This window comes from Spinacia oleracea, chromosome 5 (genome assembly GCF_020520425.1).
Source record: "Spinacia oleracea cultivar Varoflay chromosome 5, BTI_SOV_V1, whole genome shotgun sequence".
NCBI lineage: Eukaryota > Viridiplantae > Streptophyta > Magnoliopsida > Caryophyllales > Amaranthaceae > Spinacia > Spinacia oleracea.
Window position 1 is genome coordinate 45,511,655 of NC_079491.1, and position 22,246 is coordinate 45,533,900.

General features: G+C 35.9%; 1 protein-coding gene across 1 annotated transcript in view; it reads left to right on the forward strand.

Annotated features, from left to right (window-relative positions):
• Positions 1 to 19,340, forward strand: part of LOC110804376 (glutathione reductase, chloroplastic-like) — a 31,664-nt gene extending 12,324 nt beyond the window's left edge. Inside the window, exons 10-16 of the mRNA NM_001426488.1 lie at positions 6,936 to 7,009; positions 9,456 to 9,563; positions 9,691 to 9,755; positions 15,243 to 15,356; positions 16,836 to 16,935; positions 17,507 to 17,560; positions 18,928 to 19,340. Of these exons, the coding sequence (NP_001413417.1) occupies positions 6,936 to 7,009; positions 9,456 to 9,563; positions 9,691 to 9,755; positions 15,243 to 15,356; positions 16,836 to 16,935; positions 17,507 to 17,560; positions 18,928 to 19,023 (611 nt within the window). The 3' untranslated portion in view covers positions 19,024 to 19,340. The remainder of the gene's footprint in view (positions 1 to 6,935; positions 7,010 to 9,455; positions 9,564 to 9,690; positions 9,756 to 15,242; positions 15,357 to 16,835; positions 16,936 to 17,506; positions 17,561 to 18,927) is intronic.
• Positions 19,341 to 22,246: the final 2,906 nt, after the last annotated feature.

Here is a 22,246-nt window from a genome sequence, read left to right on the forward strand (position 1 = left end):
CACTTAAGCCTTTTTCTTTGGGCTTTATAGTTATATTTTATAATACTGTATCCCATCAGTACTCATAAAAAGAATAGTAACAATGTACAAAGGTTCTGTAATGTGGCATCATTATACCTTAATATTACAGAGGAGGATAGGGATATGGACATGGAAAAGCCAGATATTAAAACAAAGAAGCATCAACAATTTTTTTTTGAGTAATTTTGTATTTTCTTATTAATGTGTCTTGGCATTCGTTTTGTAAGTTAGACCTTTTGAATTTTTAGGCTAGTAAAACTAATAGCGTATGAAGAGACAAGAAACAAGTAGGAGAAATTACTGGACCATTATTATTATATACGAAGTATACTTTTCTGTATCTTTGGAATGTAGCTTAATTAGTTAATTGTGCTTTGAAGTCCCCGATTTTTATCTTAAATCCATACTATTTTACCATCCTTTTCTATTATCTGTGGCTTGAAACACTCCAGTAGTGAGTTGTTTTCTCGCTCTCTTATCCACCACCTATGACCAATAGTTTATTGTAAAGATAGAGTGGTAGTCAACTCAATAGTCAGTACAGTGAACAAACATTTTAACACCTTATTTTTATGTTAATTTGGTTGTAGATCTAGGTGTATCTTAGTTTTAAAAGCGCAAAATTCTTTGGAGCCCAGGCGCAAGGCACAGACGCATGCCTTTCGTAGGTCAGGTGCACCAAAAGTGTAAAAACCTTAGAAATCATTTCTAGAACACATTTTGTACTCAAAACAACACAATATATACTTATACTATAAATGCATAAATTGGCACAAGGAAGCATAATTCGTTATCAGAAATTGCTAAAAGGAAAAAGTACTTAGAAAAAACTTTAAGTAAAACACTATCAATACAAAAAATAAGAAGGTAAAAAGAAAAGCAAACAAAGTAGCTTTTCAAGCTTGCTGGATGTTGCCCCAAAAGTCTAGTGCATCTCCAAATCATCATCACCATCATCACCATCACCTTCACCATCACCTTCACCATCATCATCATCATCACCATCACCATCACCATCACCATCACCATCACCATACTCATCATCTTCAACATAATCTTCATCTTTCCCAATATCCTCTTTTGTCTAATCATCACCAACTTCAATCACCATGGGTCTCTTCCCTTTATCAACTCTAGATGATGAGGCGGAAGCATCCCTTATTACCCTTGATGCTCCTCTAGTTGGATAGGTAGGATCATGGGCCCCGGTGGCTCCACTAACCGCACTCCATGTCAAGTCATCACCATCAAACAAAATATCATCTTCTTCACTAGAGTGCTCATCCATTCTCCTAGTAGTCACTCTTTACTTTCATCAATATCTTCCAAAAGAATGGGATCAATGGTGTCTCCCCTCTTGTATCGGAGATCCAAAGTTCGATTATATTTCACATAAACCATAGAATTTAGTCGATCTTGTGCCAACCAATTCCTTTTCTTGGTATGTAGTTGTTAAAAGACACTCCATTTTCTCTCACAACTCTTCTCAGAGGCTAACCCTTATGTCAAAGGTTTTGAGGCTAGGACTTGAAGATCCATAAATTGGCCACCACTCCGCTATTAAATAAAACATAAAATATAGTTAGAGATAACGTAATTTTCGAAATCATGAAATATTGATAATCTTTAAGTTATACTTCCTCCGTTCTTATTTATATGACACAATTGGGTTCATGACACTATTCACACAAGCTCTTTTGACTTTATTTTGTGATTTATACTTAAGAAAAAACATAGTCGTGTGGGTCTTATTAGATTCGTCTCGATAAATATTTTTTAAATATCAATTTTTTTATAAATTTTTCTTATCCATAATTGGAGATATTAACGTTTGAAATCATGCATTGGCAAACGTGCCTAAATAATTGTGTCATTTAAAAAAGAACAGAGGAAGTATTTGATTTTCCTTTGCCTTTTTGCCATTTGATGACCAAAGAGTCCGGTGGCATTTTGAATGCATTTAAATCCATCATAACCTTTTCTTGAGTTGCGATATCCGGAATCAGCCTTCCAATGCAATCACACAAACCTTTCTCAATTTCTGTACACCAACATTTCCTGGTTGATCATAATGAATTTCCGGATTTAGAAAAAATCCAGCAGCATACAAAGGTCGATGAAGTTGACAATCCTACCTTTTATCAACGTACTCAAAACTCAAAAGCTTGCTTGTTGTTTTCCTCATTATAATGAAAATTCTTTTGAATAGCCTCCTTAGCCATGTCCATAGCTGCATAAATATTCTCTATAGGTGGCTTTCTCTCCATCAAATATCCTAAGAGCTTTAACAAGCGTCCCCGTTTAACTTCAAGGCATATAAGACATTCCTGCTTGCAAAATGAAGGTGCTACTTTCTTTCCCACCGCTTGCTTTCGCCAGTTTGAAGAATTCCAATCTTATGAAGTGACCATCTTCCTCAAATTGTTCTTTTGTTTATGGAATTGTGATGGCGGGCCTATGTAAATTCCTTTTGTTGTTGAATCTACTCATCATGTTCACAAGAGAATATGGTTATGTATATAACCATTCAACTATGTAAGAGGGTGATCGAGAGTGATATGAGTTTATTGGGGATTGAGGAATAGTGCTTTAGATAGGGCGGAGTGGAGGGAGATAAACATGCCGACAAGTCAACATGACTTCTTTTCCATCGCTTTCTCTTTTCCCTATATTCTTTGCAAACTTCTCTATTTTTCCTTTTATTTATTTATTCTTCTTTTTCACAACATTTTGTTGCCACTTCTTTAAACCGGGTTATCTTGTTTTCGTGTTCCCTCTTTTTCTTGCCTCGTGTAGACTCTCTTTAACATAACCTTTTATTTCTCTTTTTTCACGTTTTGCAGACGATTCCTTATGACGGTTCATGTTAGCCGGCCCAATCATTTTGGGATTGAGGCTTGGTTGTTGTTGTATACAACCATTCATGAACTTCTGGAATCTTTCGATATCCCCTAACATCAAATCCAAACAATTTTCCGGACACGAGGTCCAATAAAGATGTTTTCTTTTGGCCCAAGTAATCTTCCTAGAAAATTATAAAACAAATAAGAAGACATTACATACAAATAAGATTTGTTAGGAATGAAATTCATTACTTAAAGAACTAATTCTTTTACCCGACGCCACATAATTAGATGTATTGTGCGTCACCACTTGAATTGCATTTTTTTCTCCAATTTCCTCAACCATGTCCATCAAGAATTTTAAACAACAAAGTAGAATATTTCACAATTTCTGAAACATCCAATGGATTTTATGAACACGAAACCCTTAGGAGAGTTGATAAGAAATTTCACAAATATCCTTGTGGTCAACCGAATTACGCCGTCCATCGGATAAGATTGAACAACCTTTTATTGCCCACTCTTTCTAGTGCTCCTACATTTGATTATTAGTGTTCTCTACTTCCTTCTCGAGGAGAGGGACTCTTAGCTCATGCATACTACGTGGCTTAAAACCGGGACCGTATTGTCCAATTGATTCAACCATCACTTTGAAGCTACCATAACTGACCGCGTTAAATGCAATTCCCACATCATAAAACTACCTTGTAACATCCGCACCACATTTATCCCTTGATTCTTTATCACAAACTTCAAATATGCCTTTTCTTTCCTTTCTTCCTTGCAATAACTCTTTAGGAGTAGAAGTGACAAACATGTCCATGTGGCCTTTGTGGCTTTGTTTTTAGGTGTGTTACTACATTTTCCACCTTTTGAACTCAAGTTTCACAATCCACCTCTTCTTCCACATCATTATCATCGTCACCACCAAAATTATATTGAGGCATCATTGAGTAATTGTTTTTGCTTGTGCCTTTTTTAACATAAAGATTTAACTTCCTCCCTTATATACTCTGGACAAGAGGGGCATTTAGTTGCATTTCTAAAACCTCCCACCAAATGTTGTTTTTAAGCGATAAATTCCACCCTTAGTCACTTTAGCAAAAAAATTACATTGCCAGTTGTTCTTGTTAACAAGTTTAGGCTTTCCATATTTTCATGCCAGATAATTAGGGTCAGTTGATCCCGTTGAAAGAGTAGCCGAATCAGAAGTATTTATAGCTGAAAATGTGAATTAAAAAAAAATTATGCTACTGGGAAGCTACTGCCAGCATATACTGACTGTGAAAGAAAAGGCAAAAATGTCGCATAAGAATAGAGAAAGAGAAAAAAGAAAGATGGAAAAATGAGGAAAGAAAAGACCAATTCTGAAGAAGAAAGAAAAAAAGAGTAGAAAAAGGAAGAAGCAGAAAGAAAGAAGAAGAAGAAGAAGAAGAAAGAAAAAGAACAAAGAAAGAAGAAGAGAAGCTAGGATGCTCGGACTCGCGCCACCACCCCGTCGTACCGGTGTCGACACGACACGACGCGGATGCGGACACGGAATCCGGACCGGACTCGCCATGTAAAAGATGGACTCGTCTTTTAGGGTTTTGAAAACCCATATCTAAAAATAGAGGCATCAATTCACGGATATGGAGACCGAGAATTTAGGGCTTTTGGTCGCCTGAGAAACGCGAGCTCACTAGGAATATTCTCCGGCCGGATTTGATGCTTTTGGATGCTGCAGACAGACTCCATGGAAGCAACCTCCATGGAAGTCGATAAGTTCTTTGTGAAAAAAAAAACAACTTTAGGTTTTCTTATTTTTTTTAAAAAATAAGTAAAAGTAGGTGTGGGACAGGTGAGGAACAACTGTCTATACTAACATGGGATAAGTGAACAGTAGTGATCCACTGGTCCCGTAAAAAGAAAGGGTAAACATGTGTGGTAACTAGTACTGTACAACTGTCAGTATTCCTTTTTGGTAAATTTTTATTTTTTTATTAACTTTTGATATTCTTTTTGACTTCTGAACACACTCTCTTATTTTTTGAAAAGAGATGACAATGATTTTTTTTAATTTACTACTCCGTAGTTTCCAGTTTCAAAATATTTACTTTTAATTTGTTTTTTATAATCACTAAAAATACTTCCATTTATTATATTTATACGGTCATTAATATAAATATTTAAATGCTTGCCGTTTTCCCGAGTCCGTATCTGAAATTTGGACACTTCTAAAACGTGTCCCCGAGTCCTTGATTTTAGAAAAGTTCAGGTCCGACCCTTGGACCCGTACCCGAGTCGGACACCCGTACCCGAGTCCGAGCATCCTAGAAGAGAAGAAGAAAGAACATAACTGGTGACTGGCGAGGGGGCTTCAGATCCAGCTACCGACGTCCGACGCAAGATGGAGGTTTCCTCTCTGCTCTTCGAAGCTAGGGTTCTTTGAATTGGATTGGGGATATGAATGGGGTTTCTCGCTTCTCTAGTAACAAAGAAATCTGCCTGTTGGCATCACATGGTGTTTTTTTTTTTTTTTTTTAATTTAAGTTATTTATTTTATTTAAAATAATATTACACGTCAGCTAAGTACACATAACAATAAAAAGTGTAGAGGCGCGGACGCCTTTTGTAGGCCTTCGCGCCTGGAAGGTAACGCCCCATCATCCGCGCATAGCCCGATAGCCGCGTCTTGTGCCTAGGCGCGCTTTTGAAAACTAAGGGTGGTATTTTATTAATATTGCTATTATTAATATTTTTATTCTAACTATTATCATTATCATTATTTTTAATTTTTTTTTATAAACCCTACACCTGGAAAACCTGTCAGTATTTGTCATTATCAATATTTTTATCTACCTTTTCTAAAAATCACAAACCAACTTTCTAGAAACCTTTGAATATTTGTCACTGCGAAAGAGAATATTCTTGTTTTGGGGTTGGAAGCTAGTGATAGTAAACATTGTTGTTTTGAGGTTAAAAGTGAACATTGTTGTTTTGGGGTTGCAACTTGCAAGCCAATATTTATCATTATCCTTACTTGCTTGACTAAACCCCCCCAGTATAGAACCTTTCCATTCGCTAATTTCATATGTGGGCTTTGGAGGATTAATATGTATGATATACTTCAGAAGAGGACAGAGTGGCAATTTCGAAAGACCTATGCATGTTTCCCCGGGCAAAAGTGACTCTTCTCGCATCTTTTCCTTCACTGTAAGGTGGCTTCTTTTCTTTGGAGCAGGCTCTTTCAGTTGCAAAATGACGCTTGGGTTTGTTCTTGTGAGTGTCATTGATATATTAGTTGCAAATTCAGGATGTGAGGTTGGGAAGTCTAAGGAGTAGAAGATGTGGTGAAATGCTGTGATGCCGATCTTGTGAAATATATAGTTGGAAAGCACGTTCTGGTGCTTTTTATCCCATGTGATTTGTGGGACAAAGTGAATTTTATAGCTGGGCCAAGGCAGCAGGTCGTTTTTAGGATTATTCAATTGGGAAGATTCAAAGGAACTGTATTTATCTGTAATTCGTCTCATGGTTGCTGTAAACTTTTACTTGGTTGATTAATATATTATTTTTTCTTATAAAACGTAGGGACATCCTACGTCTGGCCTCAGTTTGTTTCATGTAATTTCTCTTTTTTTAGGAGGGAGGGAATAGAGTAGCGCATTCCCTTGCAAAGGGTAGTATCAATTATGGGGTTGAAAGGGTGTGTATTGAGATGGTTCTGCTTAAAATTCAACGTCTTGTAATATCTGATTTTTTTTTTAATAAAATTAAATGGTGTTCCCCGTAGAAAAATTTGAAGTTCAATGTAACAGTAATAAGTTGAAAAGAAAATGACCTTGCTAATAGTTTTTGTCGGTTCTGAACTCCTGATATGATGGCAATTGCAAATTTGGCAGTTGCATCGACAATGCTTTGTTCTAGTCTTATCCTAAGGATTAGGAATTTCATTTGTTTTCACACATAAGTGCATGATTCTTTCGAAAAACATATTTCCTTTGATCATATTGATGCTGCTAGATAGATTTCAGCATTCCGATCAGCTAATGATGTCTTATCTTAGTTATTTCATGTTTCGTTGTGCAGGGCGTTCTCCTAACACAAAAAGGCTGAATCTGGAAGCTTTAGGTGTAGAACTTGACCGAACAGGAGCTGTCAAGGTATTGCTTTGCTTCTACTTGCCCGCAACATTAACAAGATTTATACTCTGTGAATGTTAACTTGTAGTCTACTAATGATTTTTGGAATCCATTAGGCCGGTAGAACTTGTTTATCCTTAAATTCTGAACTAGACCTACAATGTTTTGTTTTTCTAGTGACTTTCGAACAATTTTACAAGAATAACAGCGTGGATCGTATCTTCTAATACTGCGAAAAACCAGTTGGAGCGCTATTTCTTTTAGAAGAGCTTTAGCATATCATGGAGAGAGATGCCATATTCAAGAAAGAAATTGTGCATACAGTTTTTGACAAGTATTATAGAATTTTATTAGAACGACTTCAAAGGGGTCTTAACCCTTATGCGAAGGGAAGGCTAAGGGAAAAGAAGCAAATGACCTCAAGCTATCATGAAGCACATAATGTGCAAAGTCAAGAAACGTCAACTATAGCTCAAGTCTGAAAGATGATTTTAGTCTACAAAATAACATGAAACCTTGACAAGGGAAACTAATACCCTAAATTTCTTGTTGGTTTCTTGCTTTCAAGTGCACCCCAGATTGCCAACAAAAATTTCTTCCACTCTTCAGCAAGCCATCTTTTCTGCGTCCCTCTTTCCCAAGGTTATAAGAACATCTGTCTCAAAACAAGGCTGAACTCAGCTCATCACAAATAAAGCCAAACCCAGCTCATCACTAACAAGGGTAATGATTAGTTCTAAATGGAAAGAAACCAAGGAGAAAACAGTAAAAGATGACTTAACGTAGATTCTTCCGTAAAGCACAAAGTACAATGGCTTGCTATGTGAAAGTTTCTTTCTTAAGTAATATCATCAGTTGGGAATTGGGATATTCTGTTTCACACCCGTCAAAGGAGAAGAACAATATCTTCAGCTGAGAAACATTCCAAAATGCTCGAGACCGAAACTTCTTCCCAATCATTTGGAAGTCGTGAAAAAGTAACATTCCCATGCTTTTAATAACCATTCCTTGATTTAATTTTTTTATATTATTCCTTCTTTTTTTTCACACAATACCATTCTATTAATTTTCCATCAATCAAAAGTTCTTGAGACCATATCTTCTTCCCAATCATTTGGAATTTGGATGTCTTGAATAAGTAACATTCCAAGCTTTTAATAACCATTCCATGCTTTAACTATTTTGATTTTATTCCTTCTAATTTTGTTTTAGCCCATACCATTCTGTTATTTCCGTTATTTTTTTGGGCAAGTGCATATCTGCATATGTGGAGTATTAGAATACCTTCAAATACCCTTCCCTTCAAAACGAAAAAAATCGCAATAGAAGAACTCAACTGATTGGTCTGCTTCTCTCTTCTGTCCGTAACGTTTACGCCAGCTTCCACTCTACTCACATTTTCACCCTTCGTCCACTCCCCCCCCCCCCCCCCCCCCCCCCCCCCCTTAATACCATAATCACCTCCACCATCACATCCCCTCCCTCCTTCCATCAACCACAATTCCAAAAGATATATACCATTTTTTAGTCTCTTGGTCTTTATCTCTCATCAATCTCTGATTCATTTATTTTTTTAATTGTTCTTCTTTTACCCTATTTGTGTTATTGATTGTTGATCGTCATAGAAAAGTCAGGGTTTTAACCCTTTTCAGCTTCCTGATTCCTCTCTATGTTATGTGGCTCATCCCTCTTCTCAGTCAACTTCTCCTTTTTTCTGCCTATTGGTTTTCACTTTTCTATGCCTTTTATCTACTCAATAGCCCGAGAATTAAGATTTGGGGCATGAATTCATGAAACTCAAAATCTCATTAAGTTTAGTCTAAAGGATCTCTACTAAGAGAGTCAAACATGAATACCACTTTTCTAGGTGAGAGTTGTTGGCAAAAAGGCAAACGTAAATACAAGACTCTTTCGCTAAAAGCTACAGAAACATATATTTTGAGGCATGAGTCGTGTATTTGGTTGAAACCGAACATGAGCCTCAACATTTATGGAATCTTATTAGTAAGGGTTTTGGTGATCAAAGAAGAAAATTTCCACTGAGGGGAAGGGAAATGGCAAAGTATGTTCGAGATTAGAGACAAACTCAAAGTAGTGTTGGTAGTTGTTTGTTGGTGTTGGATAGAGAGAGGACTAGGGTTGTCAAACTGGTCGTTTATAGAGATGGGAAGTATATGTTTGGTGAAGGAGCCGTATTTAGGTTATAACCAATACCGTTCCTGTTATACGTTGCCAAATCAAAATTTTGTTTTAGTTGGATGCACTTCAATAATTTTCGCAGATTATGCGACCTTAACCATTATGATATGATAAGTTGTAGCTGGTTAAACAACTGAGAAACCCCTGGAACCCTAATCATGTAATTTATTATTATTTCAGATCTTTCAATTGATTTAAGTTTAAATGAACTTTATCCATGACTTTGCTATGATATTCATATTGCTAAATAATACTTCTCATATTGTAGGTTGACGAGTATTCAAGAACGAGTGTACCTAGCATATGGGCTATTGGTGATGTTACTAATCGAATGAACCTTACTCCTGTGGCTTTGATGGAAGGAACTTGTTTCGCTGTATGGTTTATTGTTAATTAGTAGCATATGCTGCTCCCAATTGACTCTATTTCTCCATGGAAAATAAAATACTTCGTATTAAATTTTCTAAATTTCTAAGTATTGATAAGCTGTTTCTTGCTTCCAGAAAACTGTATTTGGGGGCCAGAATAGCAAACCGGATTACAGCAATATAGCATGTGCCGTCTTCAGGTATCCTTTATTTTGATAGTCTATGCACTATGCAGTATACTACTCCCCCCGTTCCACAATGATGTTCCAATTGAGGTTTTTGACACTATTCATAATAGAAGAGAATCTTCTATATTATTTACAATATATAAGAAATAACATATTCATGTGGGATCTTGTTTGATTCGTCTCCATGAACACTTTAAGAATATCAAAAAATTATAATTTTTAATATTGTGTAACTATAGATAAATACGATACAAAACGTGCGTTGGCAAATGTGAAAAAAGAAATTGGAACATCATTGTGGAACGGAGGGAGTATATAACTTTGTGTAGTTTTGTGTAGGAACTTGTTTCTGTAATATTAGCTTTATTTGGTTTCAGTCAGATTTTTTAATATTATTCCAAGGTATCTGTCCCTCTAGTTATCATTTCCAAATGTCAAAACTTTATTTTCTGGCTCCCTGCCCATTCATTGGTTAATCTTAAGAATACTTGGTTTGTAATTTACGTTAGTACATATGGTTTTCTTCTGCACATGAGGAATATTTTATTCACTTGAACATCAGCTTCTCTTTAAGGAAGAGTGGTAGACCATGAATAAGTGCCTATACTATTATTCTCAGTATCATATATATTATCTTTATTTCTCGACGTCCCCTAAAAAACAATCCTATCAATAATGTTGTTATTTGTGAGTTGACATGATAATAACTGAGCAAAAATAAATTCAACTTTTCAGTTTATGAATTAAAAATAAATCCTATCAGTAATGATGCTTCGTTCTTTTTCAATAATGGCTTTGGCAATTTTTCGACATTTACACTTCACCTGACCTAATGTTAGTACAAACATGAATTTTTGTCTTATTATTGGGTGGGAAAAGGGATAATTTCGTAAATTTGTCAAATTAGGGTAGAATTAATAATGGAGTCGTAAAGCCTAGTCTTTGTTTTAAGACGTGCCTAGCATGACAGGCTCAAGCACCCTACAAAAGATGCGTGCAAGCCTACTCTTTGTTTATGGCGTACCTAGCATGACAGGCCAAGGCACCCTACAAAAGACGCGTGCCTAATTTGTCTTTTTCCCAAGGCTCAAGGCGCAGCGCCTAATGGTGTAAGGCTTCAATTGCTGACAAGTAATAATTTTTTTAAAAAAAGAAAAGGCAAAAACCACGTGATTTTAATGGCTCCCTAAAAGTTAGAATTTACTATACTGAAAGAGGGGAGAGAAAACCCCAAATTTCTCCATATTTTTTCGTCTCTTTCCGCGAGAGGTAATGTAAACTCCACCTTTTTCTGTTTTAAAGTTAATATTTTATCTGGGTGTAACCAAGGTGTATAATCTCGGCCAAGTCAATTCGTATGGGCCGGATTGTACCGGATTTGGAGGCTACCGATACGAGATATGTTGTTTTATATCGGTGTTTTGTTTAAAAGAGATTGTTCACCCCGTTTGACTTGTTCCACGCGAAAATCGACCCATGTTAAATGTTACCTTCCCAAAATTGGAACATCCCAAATATAATTGCTTGTATTAGCTGAATTTTTTTAAGCGCCACCGGTATTTCATCTGAAGTAATGCGGGAAGATAGGAAGGAAAGTAAAGTTTTTGGGGAGGAGAGAGGTTGGTAGGGCTAGTTTGTTGGGTTCACTTAAATGAACTAGTAGAGCTTGATATATTTAACATTTTATTCTATTTACTATTTTAGGGGTATTGCTTCACCCAATAGTATTATAATAAGTGGGGGCCAGCTGGGGCCTAATTAATATTTACAGCTAAGATAATATATGTGATACTGAGAATAATAGTATAGGCACTTGTTCATAGCAATCACCGTAAGATGAACCGCCCAAATAATTTTTACCAACAAAAAAAAAAAAAACCCCTAACAAAACCCCACGCTCCTTTACTCTCTCATCCATATTCCTTCCAAATAAACATCAGTACCTCACCCATTCTTTCTCTCTCCTCCATTTTCAACTAAGCTTGAAGAAGAACCTTGTATCTGCAAAATTGAAGTTTATAGCATGCGTAAATATTATTCTAGTGATTAATTTATGGTTGTTATTTGAAGTTTGGAAGAAGTAAAACAGAGAACTAATTTATTATGCTTGGTTGGTTTCAATTCATTCGCCCAATTTGTTTTTTTTTTATCAACATTATGTTCAATTTTTTTTTTCTCATTTGGACAAATGAGTATTTTTTTTCCGCTCATTTGGACAAATGAGTATTTTTGTTTTGCTCATTTGAACAAATGAGTAACGTTTTTTGCTTGTTTGAAAAAACGAGTAACGTTTTTTGCTCATTTGAAAAAACGAGTACTTTTTTTTTTGGGGGGAATATTATGCTTGATTAATTTGGTTATAGCAGTGAGAATACGATGGTGGTATGGTGGGTGGTTGCGTGGAGGAGAGAGAAAAGGAGGAGGATGAGGGAGGTGCATTATATTGAAATCAATGGAACTAATTACTGATCATGTGCTAGTGTCTGATGTTTTTGTTTTTGTTTGATTAATATTCATCTCCTCACCCATCTATACAATCCATAGAAAAATAGAATTAAATCAGAGGAAGAAGAAATGGGTTTTGAATTTCGATCAACATCAAATTTGAATCAGTAGAATCAGGTTAACATTGGATAAATAGAGGAGAGAGAAAAAATGTGAAGCCTTTTGGCGCGGCCTAGTTCAACCACGTGGGAGTGACAACTACTGTACAACTGGACATAAATGAGAGAGTTGGAGACGATTTACTAATAAATTACTAAAGTGCCATTGATGAAATGAATTCAGCACGCGTTGTTTATTAGATGTAAATTATTGTTGACCGTCTGATCTCATAAGACTCAACGACCGGGATTCTTTCTCATTCTTCTCCTTTTAAACCCCCCTTCTCATTTGAGCCTAATCTATATATACTATATATGTGCTAGTCTTTACTGCTCTCCTCCCTCTCAAGCTACGATCTACTTCAACATTTAGGGTGGCAAAAAATCTTGAGCGCTGGCACGTCACTCATCCCGATAATTTATCTTTTACTTGTTCGTTAGTGCTCTCCCCCCATTTAACATCGTGTATTATTTTCGAAGGGTGGCTTTAGTCGACACATAAAGTAGGATCAAACAAAACAATCTTCGCTTACCCGTCGCTGCCTTAGCTGTGCCGCTGTGCGGTTTCCTCTCTTTTATTCAATAGAACAGTGGCCATATATATATAGATTTACGATCAAATGAGAAGATTTTTATAATGAGAAGAATGAGATTGGAACCACTCACTTGTACGGTAAAGAGCAGATTATATATATCAAGTGAGAAGATCCTTACAATGAGAAGAATGAGATTTAGACCATTCACTTGTACAATAAAGAGCAAATTATGTATACATATATATATATGGATTTACGATCAAATGAGAAGATCCTTATAAGTTATATTGTTATAATGACAAGAATGAGAAAGAAATTTGGACCATTCACGTGTACGGTAAAGTGCAAATTTGTTCATTAAATTTTTTTTTTCTCATTTAATTTTTTCTTTTTGCTCATTTAAATTTTTTGCTCATTTGACTTTATTTTTGCTCATTTGATTTATTTTTTGCTCAATTGTTTTTTTGCTCATTTGGAATCAATCCGTAACCTTCTAGAATCACCCACCAAACAACAATGCAAACACATAGACGAATGATACGTGCGTGGCAAAGCCACACTCCTAATGTCTTCATCTATAATTCTGCTAAGTTTTAAAGGTGGATCTTCCAAGAGTTCAGTCCTGGAGAGTTGAGTCACTCTGAGATTAGCAAGCAAGTCTACCGCACATGATGCGCAATTTGAAATTTAGTCCTTAAAAGGTTCAAGCTTTCGCTAGTATAACAGGTTTGGCTAGAGTTTTTGACTTTATATTAATGGCAATCTTCTTTTAGCACCCTAGAAAATGTGTTTTACCCCATGTTTATGTACTTTTTCTAATGGAGTTCTAGGACAAGCTTCCCCTCTTTCTTGCATCTGTTTGAGTGCACATCTTTTGAACCCTTTGTTTGGGATCTTGGGTGTCATTTCGCCAGCTATGTGGTAGATACATGTGGGAATTGGGAGGAATTAGTGAAATATTCTCTTTCAAGGTGACCATGCTTAATTAGCCACTCTATGGTGTAAAAACTAGCCCGAGTTAACTCGTATCGCCCGAGTTAACAAGGTTTTGGAGGCTGGCGATACGAGATATCCCGAGTTGTAAAGGTGTTTTTAAAAACGGCGAGATCTCGGCCGGTTCAACCGATTCGAACGAATCTTGTCCGCGTTAAACGTCTCGGTTTTCAGCCGAATTCCCCATGCTTTCGACAAAAAGAAAGGGAAAAAGGAAAGAAATGGAGAAACTCCACTGAAATATAGTAGAGAACTCCATTTTCAAATCTAAAACAAGAGAGAAAAGAGAAGGTAGACAAAGGAATTCATTTTAGGTCATGTGTACGTTTTAGGGGAGGTGACTAGGGTAGGTAGTGAGTGGGGCTGACATGGGGCTTCTATTTCAAATTTCAAATTCCTACGCTACAACCGCGACACGGTCCGCGACTAACGCATCATTTTCGCGACCGAGACTCCGCGACCGTGACCGATACCGCATTTTTTATCTATGCTCTATAGGTACTTTTATGGATAGAACCAAATGATAAAGTATTCTTCTAGGTTGTTTTACGTGTGAGATAGACATAGAATGGTCTTTTTAATATTATGGAGCTACTCAAGGAGGGATAAACTTAGAAATGTAGATATTCGAAGGAAAGTTGGAATTGCAGATATTGCTGGCGGAATAAGGGAGAGTTGGCCACGTTGGATTGATCATGTGAGAGGTCGAGCACATGATGCACCTTTAATAAGGAAGGTGAAGGGTAAAAAGGCTGCGAGTTGTGAAAATGGAGATTTTTCAAAAATAGTCCAGGGAGGTCAAAGATGGATTGGATAGAGGGAGTTAAGAATGACATGAGTAAAATGGGTTTGCCTGGATAGAAGTGAAAATGGAGGAAGAAGATCTTTGTTGATTAGCACGAGAGATATGACCCGTGGTTCATGCAGCCGACCCCATCCTCTGGGAATTAATGAATAAGGCTATGGTTTTATTGTTTGTTGTATGGAGCCACTCAATGGGAGTTTCTCAATGGTTTATGATACACTATTTGATGTATTGAGTTTCTGATAGATAACGTTATCTCCTCAATGGTTATACTTCAATTCTTGTTTTATGATACATTTTGTTACATATGATGAAATTTCTCCATAAAAATGTGGTGTATACTTTTACTATTTATATTATTGAAAAATGAAAAGAACTCTCTTGCCTTGTTACAAAAGGAAAGAAAAAACTTGCACTAATGAGATGATTGTAGATGGTAGAAAATTTTCATTTGTTTTCTTCATGTTTATTCTAATTCTACTTATGATTGTGGCTTAGTATGCCATCTGTGTTTGCCTTGGTTAATTGCATAATCTGATTACTCATTTGGATTTCCATGCAGCATACCTCCTCTAGCCGTGGTGGGCCTAAGTGAAGAACAAGCTATAGAGCAAGCAAGTGGTGATATTTTGGTCTTCACGTCATCATTCAACCCAATGAAAAATACTATTTCTGGGTATCTAGAGCTTCTCCCTCTCTGTCTCTCTCCGTGGCCTAAAGTTTTTGATTTAATATCTGAACATTATTATTTCTGCGAGTTATGTGCCCTTCTCATGCTTCTGTATTACCCCCTACGTTTCTGAACAAGTGCAGCGCTTGCCTTAAATGACTGTATCTGAATAAGTGCGACTCTTCTATTATTGGCAACTTCCTCTATTATGTTTTCTCTCTTTCCACTTACCCCACTTCCTATTCTTTTTATTATTTGTCTCCCCTCCCAGTTACCCCACTACCACTTTACCCACTTGCACATTAAAATACCCAACTTTATTCAATTGCTTAAAACTTGGTGCTTTTGCAAGTGTTGCACTTATTCAGGAGGGAGTATGATATTGATTGGTTGCACGTTTTAATTATGTGTTGACATGTATGTCTGTTATGTAGTATCTTTTTTCGTTCTTGCCACGGTAGATTTTAGAATAAATGAAATACCGTTTGGTTCTTGTGTGTGTAGCCTAATTTCTAACTTTTACTGTTAGATTTCCAGCCTGGCATGTTCGAATCTGATAAACATGTGTTAATAAAAAGAACAGAAAGCAAGTCATGTGTAGAAGCAAAAAATTCTTTAGATCTCACATATTATCAAGCATTGGAAGGAAAAAGGATCTATTTAAACACTTTTCTTGTGTACACATTTCATCTAATGCACTATTTTAAGCACACGCTGGTTAGTGAGGCTGCCTTATTTTACTGGACAACCTTCGTTGTCATGATATCTACGTTAATGTAGAAATAACCGTCAAAGTGATTAGCAAGTTGCATTAGTGTCTTTATTTAGTCTTATGAATTGGGCAGGGTACTTTGTTAATTTATCGTATTTTATCGCATATTCTCTGTTCCATGGATGGCGTTATATATTAGCTGGTAATCTGTCATCATTAGCTATGTTGCTATACAGTCCCGCTGTTCATATGTTTGTTCTTTTTTTGATGCAATGGTCTTGCAAGGCCAAACCATGACCATATTGTTAAATATTATCACCAATATATAAGATAAATATAATCTTGTGGGATTTTGTTAGGTTGGTTCATTGTGTTGTTTTAAGATACCAACTTTTCATAATTTTTGGGGATTTGACTTCAATATATATATATATAACAAATACTATGATCTTGTTGGATCTTGTTAGATTCGGTTCAATGTAGTATTTTCAAGATGTCAACTTTTTGTAATTTCCAAATGCAATTTAAAAATATAAGGGATATCATAATCTTGTGGGATCTTGTTAGATTCGGTTCAATGTAGTTTTTCAAGTTGTGAACCTTTTCCTTATCATTACGAATGCGAGTAAAATCTGCTTTGGATACTGTATAAAAAATGCAGCCATGGAGAGCAAAAGGGTGAGAGAGTATATATGTGACAATTACAGGCTTACAGCTTTGTGATATTTAAAATAAAATAAAATGCCTAATATTTCAATATTCCATGATTACAGACGACAAGAAAAGACTATTATGAAGCTTGTTGTTGATGCTGAGACAGATAAAGTGCTTGGAGCATCCATGTGTGGCCCAGATGCAGCTGAAATTATGCAGGTAAACATATGCTGTATGTTGTGGAACGCAAAACATATTGTGCAGTTGTGCACCTGGTGTACATTATATATTATTGTGTACAAAGCCCATTTGTATATAATTACCCAATTCGATATACAATTACCCAACATGAATGTCCTCACTATGGGCTCTTCACTTCTTGTGTTACTGCTACTTTTCTGCTGCAATTTATGAATTTCCTCCCTTCTATTTGTAGCCCTTTTCCACTCCCTTCAAGCGGAAGGGGCAGTTCTGACCAAAAAAGACATGTAACAGGAAACCAAAAAAACAATCTAATGTGGCATTTTGCTATTACATAAATTATGATGCTGCGAAGAGAGAACTTTTATCATTGTGTTATGTAGCAATGTTTTTCTAAACAGAAACTCTGAAACCCGTTACCATTTGATGGTTCTGTGACAGACAACTTAATTCCTTGATGAGTGGTTCATTGACTGTTGTAATGTCCCTCTTGATGTCATACTATTACAGTCTGTGCTCATCACAATTCATTTAAGCAACAACATTATCGCAGATATTAAATTGCTGGTTTGTTCAATTTTCTGTACAGGGAATTGCTATAGCACTGAAATTTGGAGCAACAAAGGCACAATTTGATAGTACGGTAAGACTTCATTTCTTTCTACATGGGGTTAGAGTTTACTGCTGAAAATTGTAATATTGTGTATTCTCACCCAATGTGAACTTGCTTGTTGATGTCCTTGACGCCCTTATAACTCCTGGTTATTGTATTCAACTTTCCTGGATACAGATTTGTTCTAGTGACTCAAGTTTCCAATTCTCTTTTTACAAATTATTGTTGGATGGGGATGATCCATTTTGATTCTCCCTTTCTTAGTTAATGGTTCTATGTTAACCAATCTATCTCAAACTGTGGTTCCAATTTCTAGGGTACTTTGGTTTTCAAATTTAGTAGAGGCAGAAAACATGGATCCATACCATTTCAACCGGAAAAGAAACAATCCAAAACGAAAGAATAGAAACTTATTGATATGATTTTTTTCTTGAAATTTAGTGAAAGATAAATCATGGAAGGGAGCAGGTTAAGACATCTTATTATAACTTCTCTTTTTATAGTCACATAAACAGAAAAGGGTCCACATTGTTTTTAAATAAAGAACTGAAAAAAACAAAAATTCTGGGACAGTTTTTGGTCCATACTCATAGTATCTGGCTATTCACAACTAGTTAATTAAGAATTCTTGGAATCCGCCCTGTTAGAAAATCTCTCCTCCCTTAGATTTACTCTCATTGAGTGCACGATGGCTAAGTCGAAGATTTTCATGGAAAAGGCATCTAATCAGATGTGAAAGCGATACACACAAGAAACAACACCTGCAGAATTAAGAAAGAAAAATTCAGAATAATGTTACAAGCAGCAGAAAAGGGCAATAGCCTGTCATAAGTTTCTCCTGATGTAACTATAGCTATTATTATTACAGAATCAGATGAATGTTAGAACTTGGCTCAGTTTGATAGAGACTGTTTTCCCATCCATTGTTCGATTCTATAGTTGCTGCAGCTTAGCTTGGGTGCAGTGATGTTTTGAAGAGGTCGCTGTTTTGGAATTCTTTCTTTTATTTCTGGCCCAATCTTTTTGGCTCAACTTTATCCCAGTGTTGCTGGAGGAGCAACCCCATTTTACTTTGAAATGGACTTTTATTTATTTATTTTAGAAGAAATGGAGGATAAATAGCAAGTTAGTGCAAAATTTAGAAAGGTGGAATTCTACTTAGCCCCAGTCAAGGATCACATATGTTACGTTAATTAAGATGTTCTTAGTCCTAAATCCTAATGACTCAAGTGTTCCCATTCTCTTTGCTGCAAATTGGTTGTGTGGATGTGCATGATTCATTTAATTTACTATCTCCAAAATATTCGTGCAAAATATAAAAAGATGTGCTTCTATTCACCTTCAATTCTATGCTATTTATCCTACCTAACAAGTTCATCAATGGTTATGTTTCTCAGGTGGGAATACATCCTTCTGCAGCCGAAGAGTTTGTGACAATGAGGGAACCATCAAGACGTGTCCCTGGTGCTGGCAAGCCCAAGACCAATCTTTGAGCTTGAATTATATACTCACGACCATATCTCAAGAGTGTTATACGAATAAATAGACCATTGAGAAAACCTATATTGTATATTGTATATTGTATACTGTGACGCCTGGTAGGTCAACCTTTGCAAACCTTTTTTACTCGCTATTTTTTCTGTTCGACCTAAGGATTATGTTTGGAAATTTTGTCATCTTGGGAAATATGCAATTACACAGGAGAGCTACCTAATCTCATAGGAATCATAGATACTGCCCAATAAATACAGTAGGCTTGTACATACTATTGATGTTTTTCTTTAAAACATACCCCGTACTACGTAGTATTATGTTTTATGTTCTCTTTATACTACGTACCATGTTTGCACAAGGGTGAGGAACTATTGATAATATGCATGTGTTTTATGACATTATGTTACGGCCATAATACTTGGGTAAAGATATGCATTTATTTTGTGACAGTATGTAACTGGCCATAATACATGTATCCTCAGGATGACAAGCATAACTTTTTTCAAAACACAACTATCGATTAATTACTACTTTGTTCCTTCTCAATATGAATCTGCATGTGAGTCTATAACATGCCTGTTAATATGAGGGTTATGTACTGGGCATGAATAAATCCTAATTATTTTCTTTTCCTTACCTAATTCTACTTGTGTCCCCTACATGACCAAAGGTACATGGGATTATGCAACAAGGCATGGATAACTTAAGCTCGTTGAATGCTAGACATTACGTATTTAGCATAAATAAACTTCTCAACATGATTAACCTACGTACAAAGCATAAACTCTTTGCATGCGCATAAACCTTAGATAAATTATATTAACATCTTTATTTACATAATCAAAGATGAATAAATAACCCAAGTAAACATGAATCACAACATCATAAACATAACATGTATTCACATGAATAATTTGGTTGCCCTAAACTTGTACGTACCTTGAGTACCTAAGTAGTGGGACCATTTTGTGATTCAATTGAACTTAATTAGAAACATCCTCCAATCATAAAATAAATATTCTTAATTAATCACCATGCTCATTAAATTTCCAGCAACATATTTAGAATTGAAATTACTTTAATTAATTAGAAATTGATCGTTTTTAACGTAAATAATAATCCTAATTAATTACTTACAATCCTAGCGTGAAAATGAATTAATTTCATGCTTAAAACCATTAAAAATCGATAATTTTAAGTTCATAAATATTCTTAAATTTATAATTAATTATCATAATTAAAATTAATGTCTAATTATGCTAATCAATCAACCATAATAATTAATTGAAAACCCTAATCATTTTATTTATTTTTTGACGAGAAAGCTAGCTTCATTATATTTCTACTACACCCAACTTATCCGCAAGGACAAAGGGAGCAACATTTATAGGACAATCCTCCATCCACACCCTCACTCCTTAAAAAGAGAGAGCGCGCTTGGCCAAAGAGTGTGCCACCATATTACACTTTCTAGATACTATTAAAACCAAAACAATAAAAGTCAAAAGAGCTAGCAAGTTTGAGAATATCAACAACCACTACGAAAAATTGTATTATTAACGACGGGAAATCCCGTCGCTAAAGGTCAATAATTGTTGATTAACGACGGGATTTTCCATCGCGAACCCGTCATAAAAGGGGGCCGTCGTTAATGGAAAATCCCGTCGTTAACCCGTCGTAAAAGATATTTACGACGGTTGTTCCCGTCTTTGTTGGGTTGTTATCTCCGTCGCAAAAGCCCTTTTGCGACGGGATTTTTACCCGTCGTTATTAGGTTGTCGTAAAAGATACAATTTTTTGTAGTGAACCATCAGTTGGGCATACGACCTTTCCTTCCTTTTGGACAGCATCAACTCGATCAAATGTAGACAATCGGACTCCACCTCGATCTGGCTATACATATTCTTATTTACATGGGGTGTAATTGTACATCGAAGGTAAAATTGACGTAAAATGCTTAAAGTTACCCTTATATATGTAAAAGTTATCTATCTTTTAGTGATAAAATTTTTCATTTTAATAAAAAATATTTCTTCAAAATCACTAATAATGTATAAAATTAATCATTTAACACTTTAAGATGTTTATCTATTTATTTTCTTTATAATAATATAAAAGTTAGAGAATAGTGGGTAAAAGTTAGGGAAAACTGAATAAAAGTTATGTTGGTGTACAGTAAATTTATTTTACACCTTGTGCATGCAAGACCTTTTGTGTTCCTATAACCTGCATCAAATGCGTACTTTAGACCAAAGTGTATGGCCTTAGCTTCAGCTTCCAGAGCCGTGCTTGATCTTGCAGATGATAGTCCAACAAACATAACCACGTCTCCAACAGCATCACGTACAACCATACGGTCCATACCCATACCCATACCCATACCCATACCCATACCAATCTTTCCATCCTTAGTCAAGGCTGCATATGTGTTTGATTTATATTGCCCAACAGAAGGTTGTTTCCACCTCAACTCCTCACTGGAATTTGCTATATTTTAGCCACATTCACGTTTATTCGCTGCTTCATACTCTCCTAGCAACTTCATGGTTCTTGTGATTGCTAATTTAACATAGGATCGACCTTCTTTTTATCGAAGACCCATGAGTTGCGCATACACCAAATCTGCCATACTACCATCATTACTACATTCCAACTTTGTTCATCATTACAATACTTTGACATCTTTTCCAGCCACTTGTGACGGGGGTCGAAAAACACGACTGACTTTTAAAGAATACGTCCCGCACGACTTTCCCCTCTGGATGTGGCAATCATATTAACTAAATAGGAACTAAAGTGGGCGTTAGCCTCTTTTTACTAGTCGCGGTCCTTACTAGTTCAATGCGACGACGAAAGGGACATGCGTTATGCTACATTACTAATCTGAGTTGACTTTAATGCACATATATTTACTAAACAGTCGTCAAAATGATGATTTAGATTGATTTAAGGAGCTTAGCAATAATTAGATTTGTCCAGAGATTATCTTATTAGGCGTGATTAAATAAACAGATTAAGTGAGCATATTTATATGATGATGAAAGCTGTTAAAATGTAGATTTCAGGTTACACTATAGCGTAGGCTATACTGCGGCTCTCAGGAACACCTACCACTTGACTTTGCTAGCCTTTTAACTTTCGAACTTTCCGGTAACTGACTGACTGCGGGGCGGGATTCTTCCAGAGTTTCGTGTGTTTAGGCTAGAGATTGGGTCAGAACTT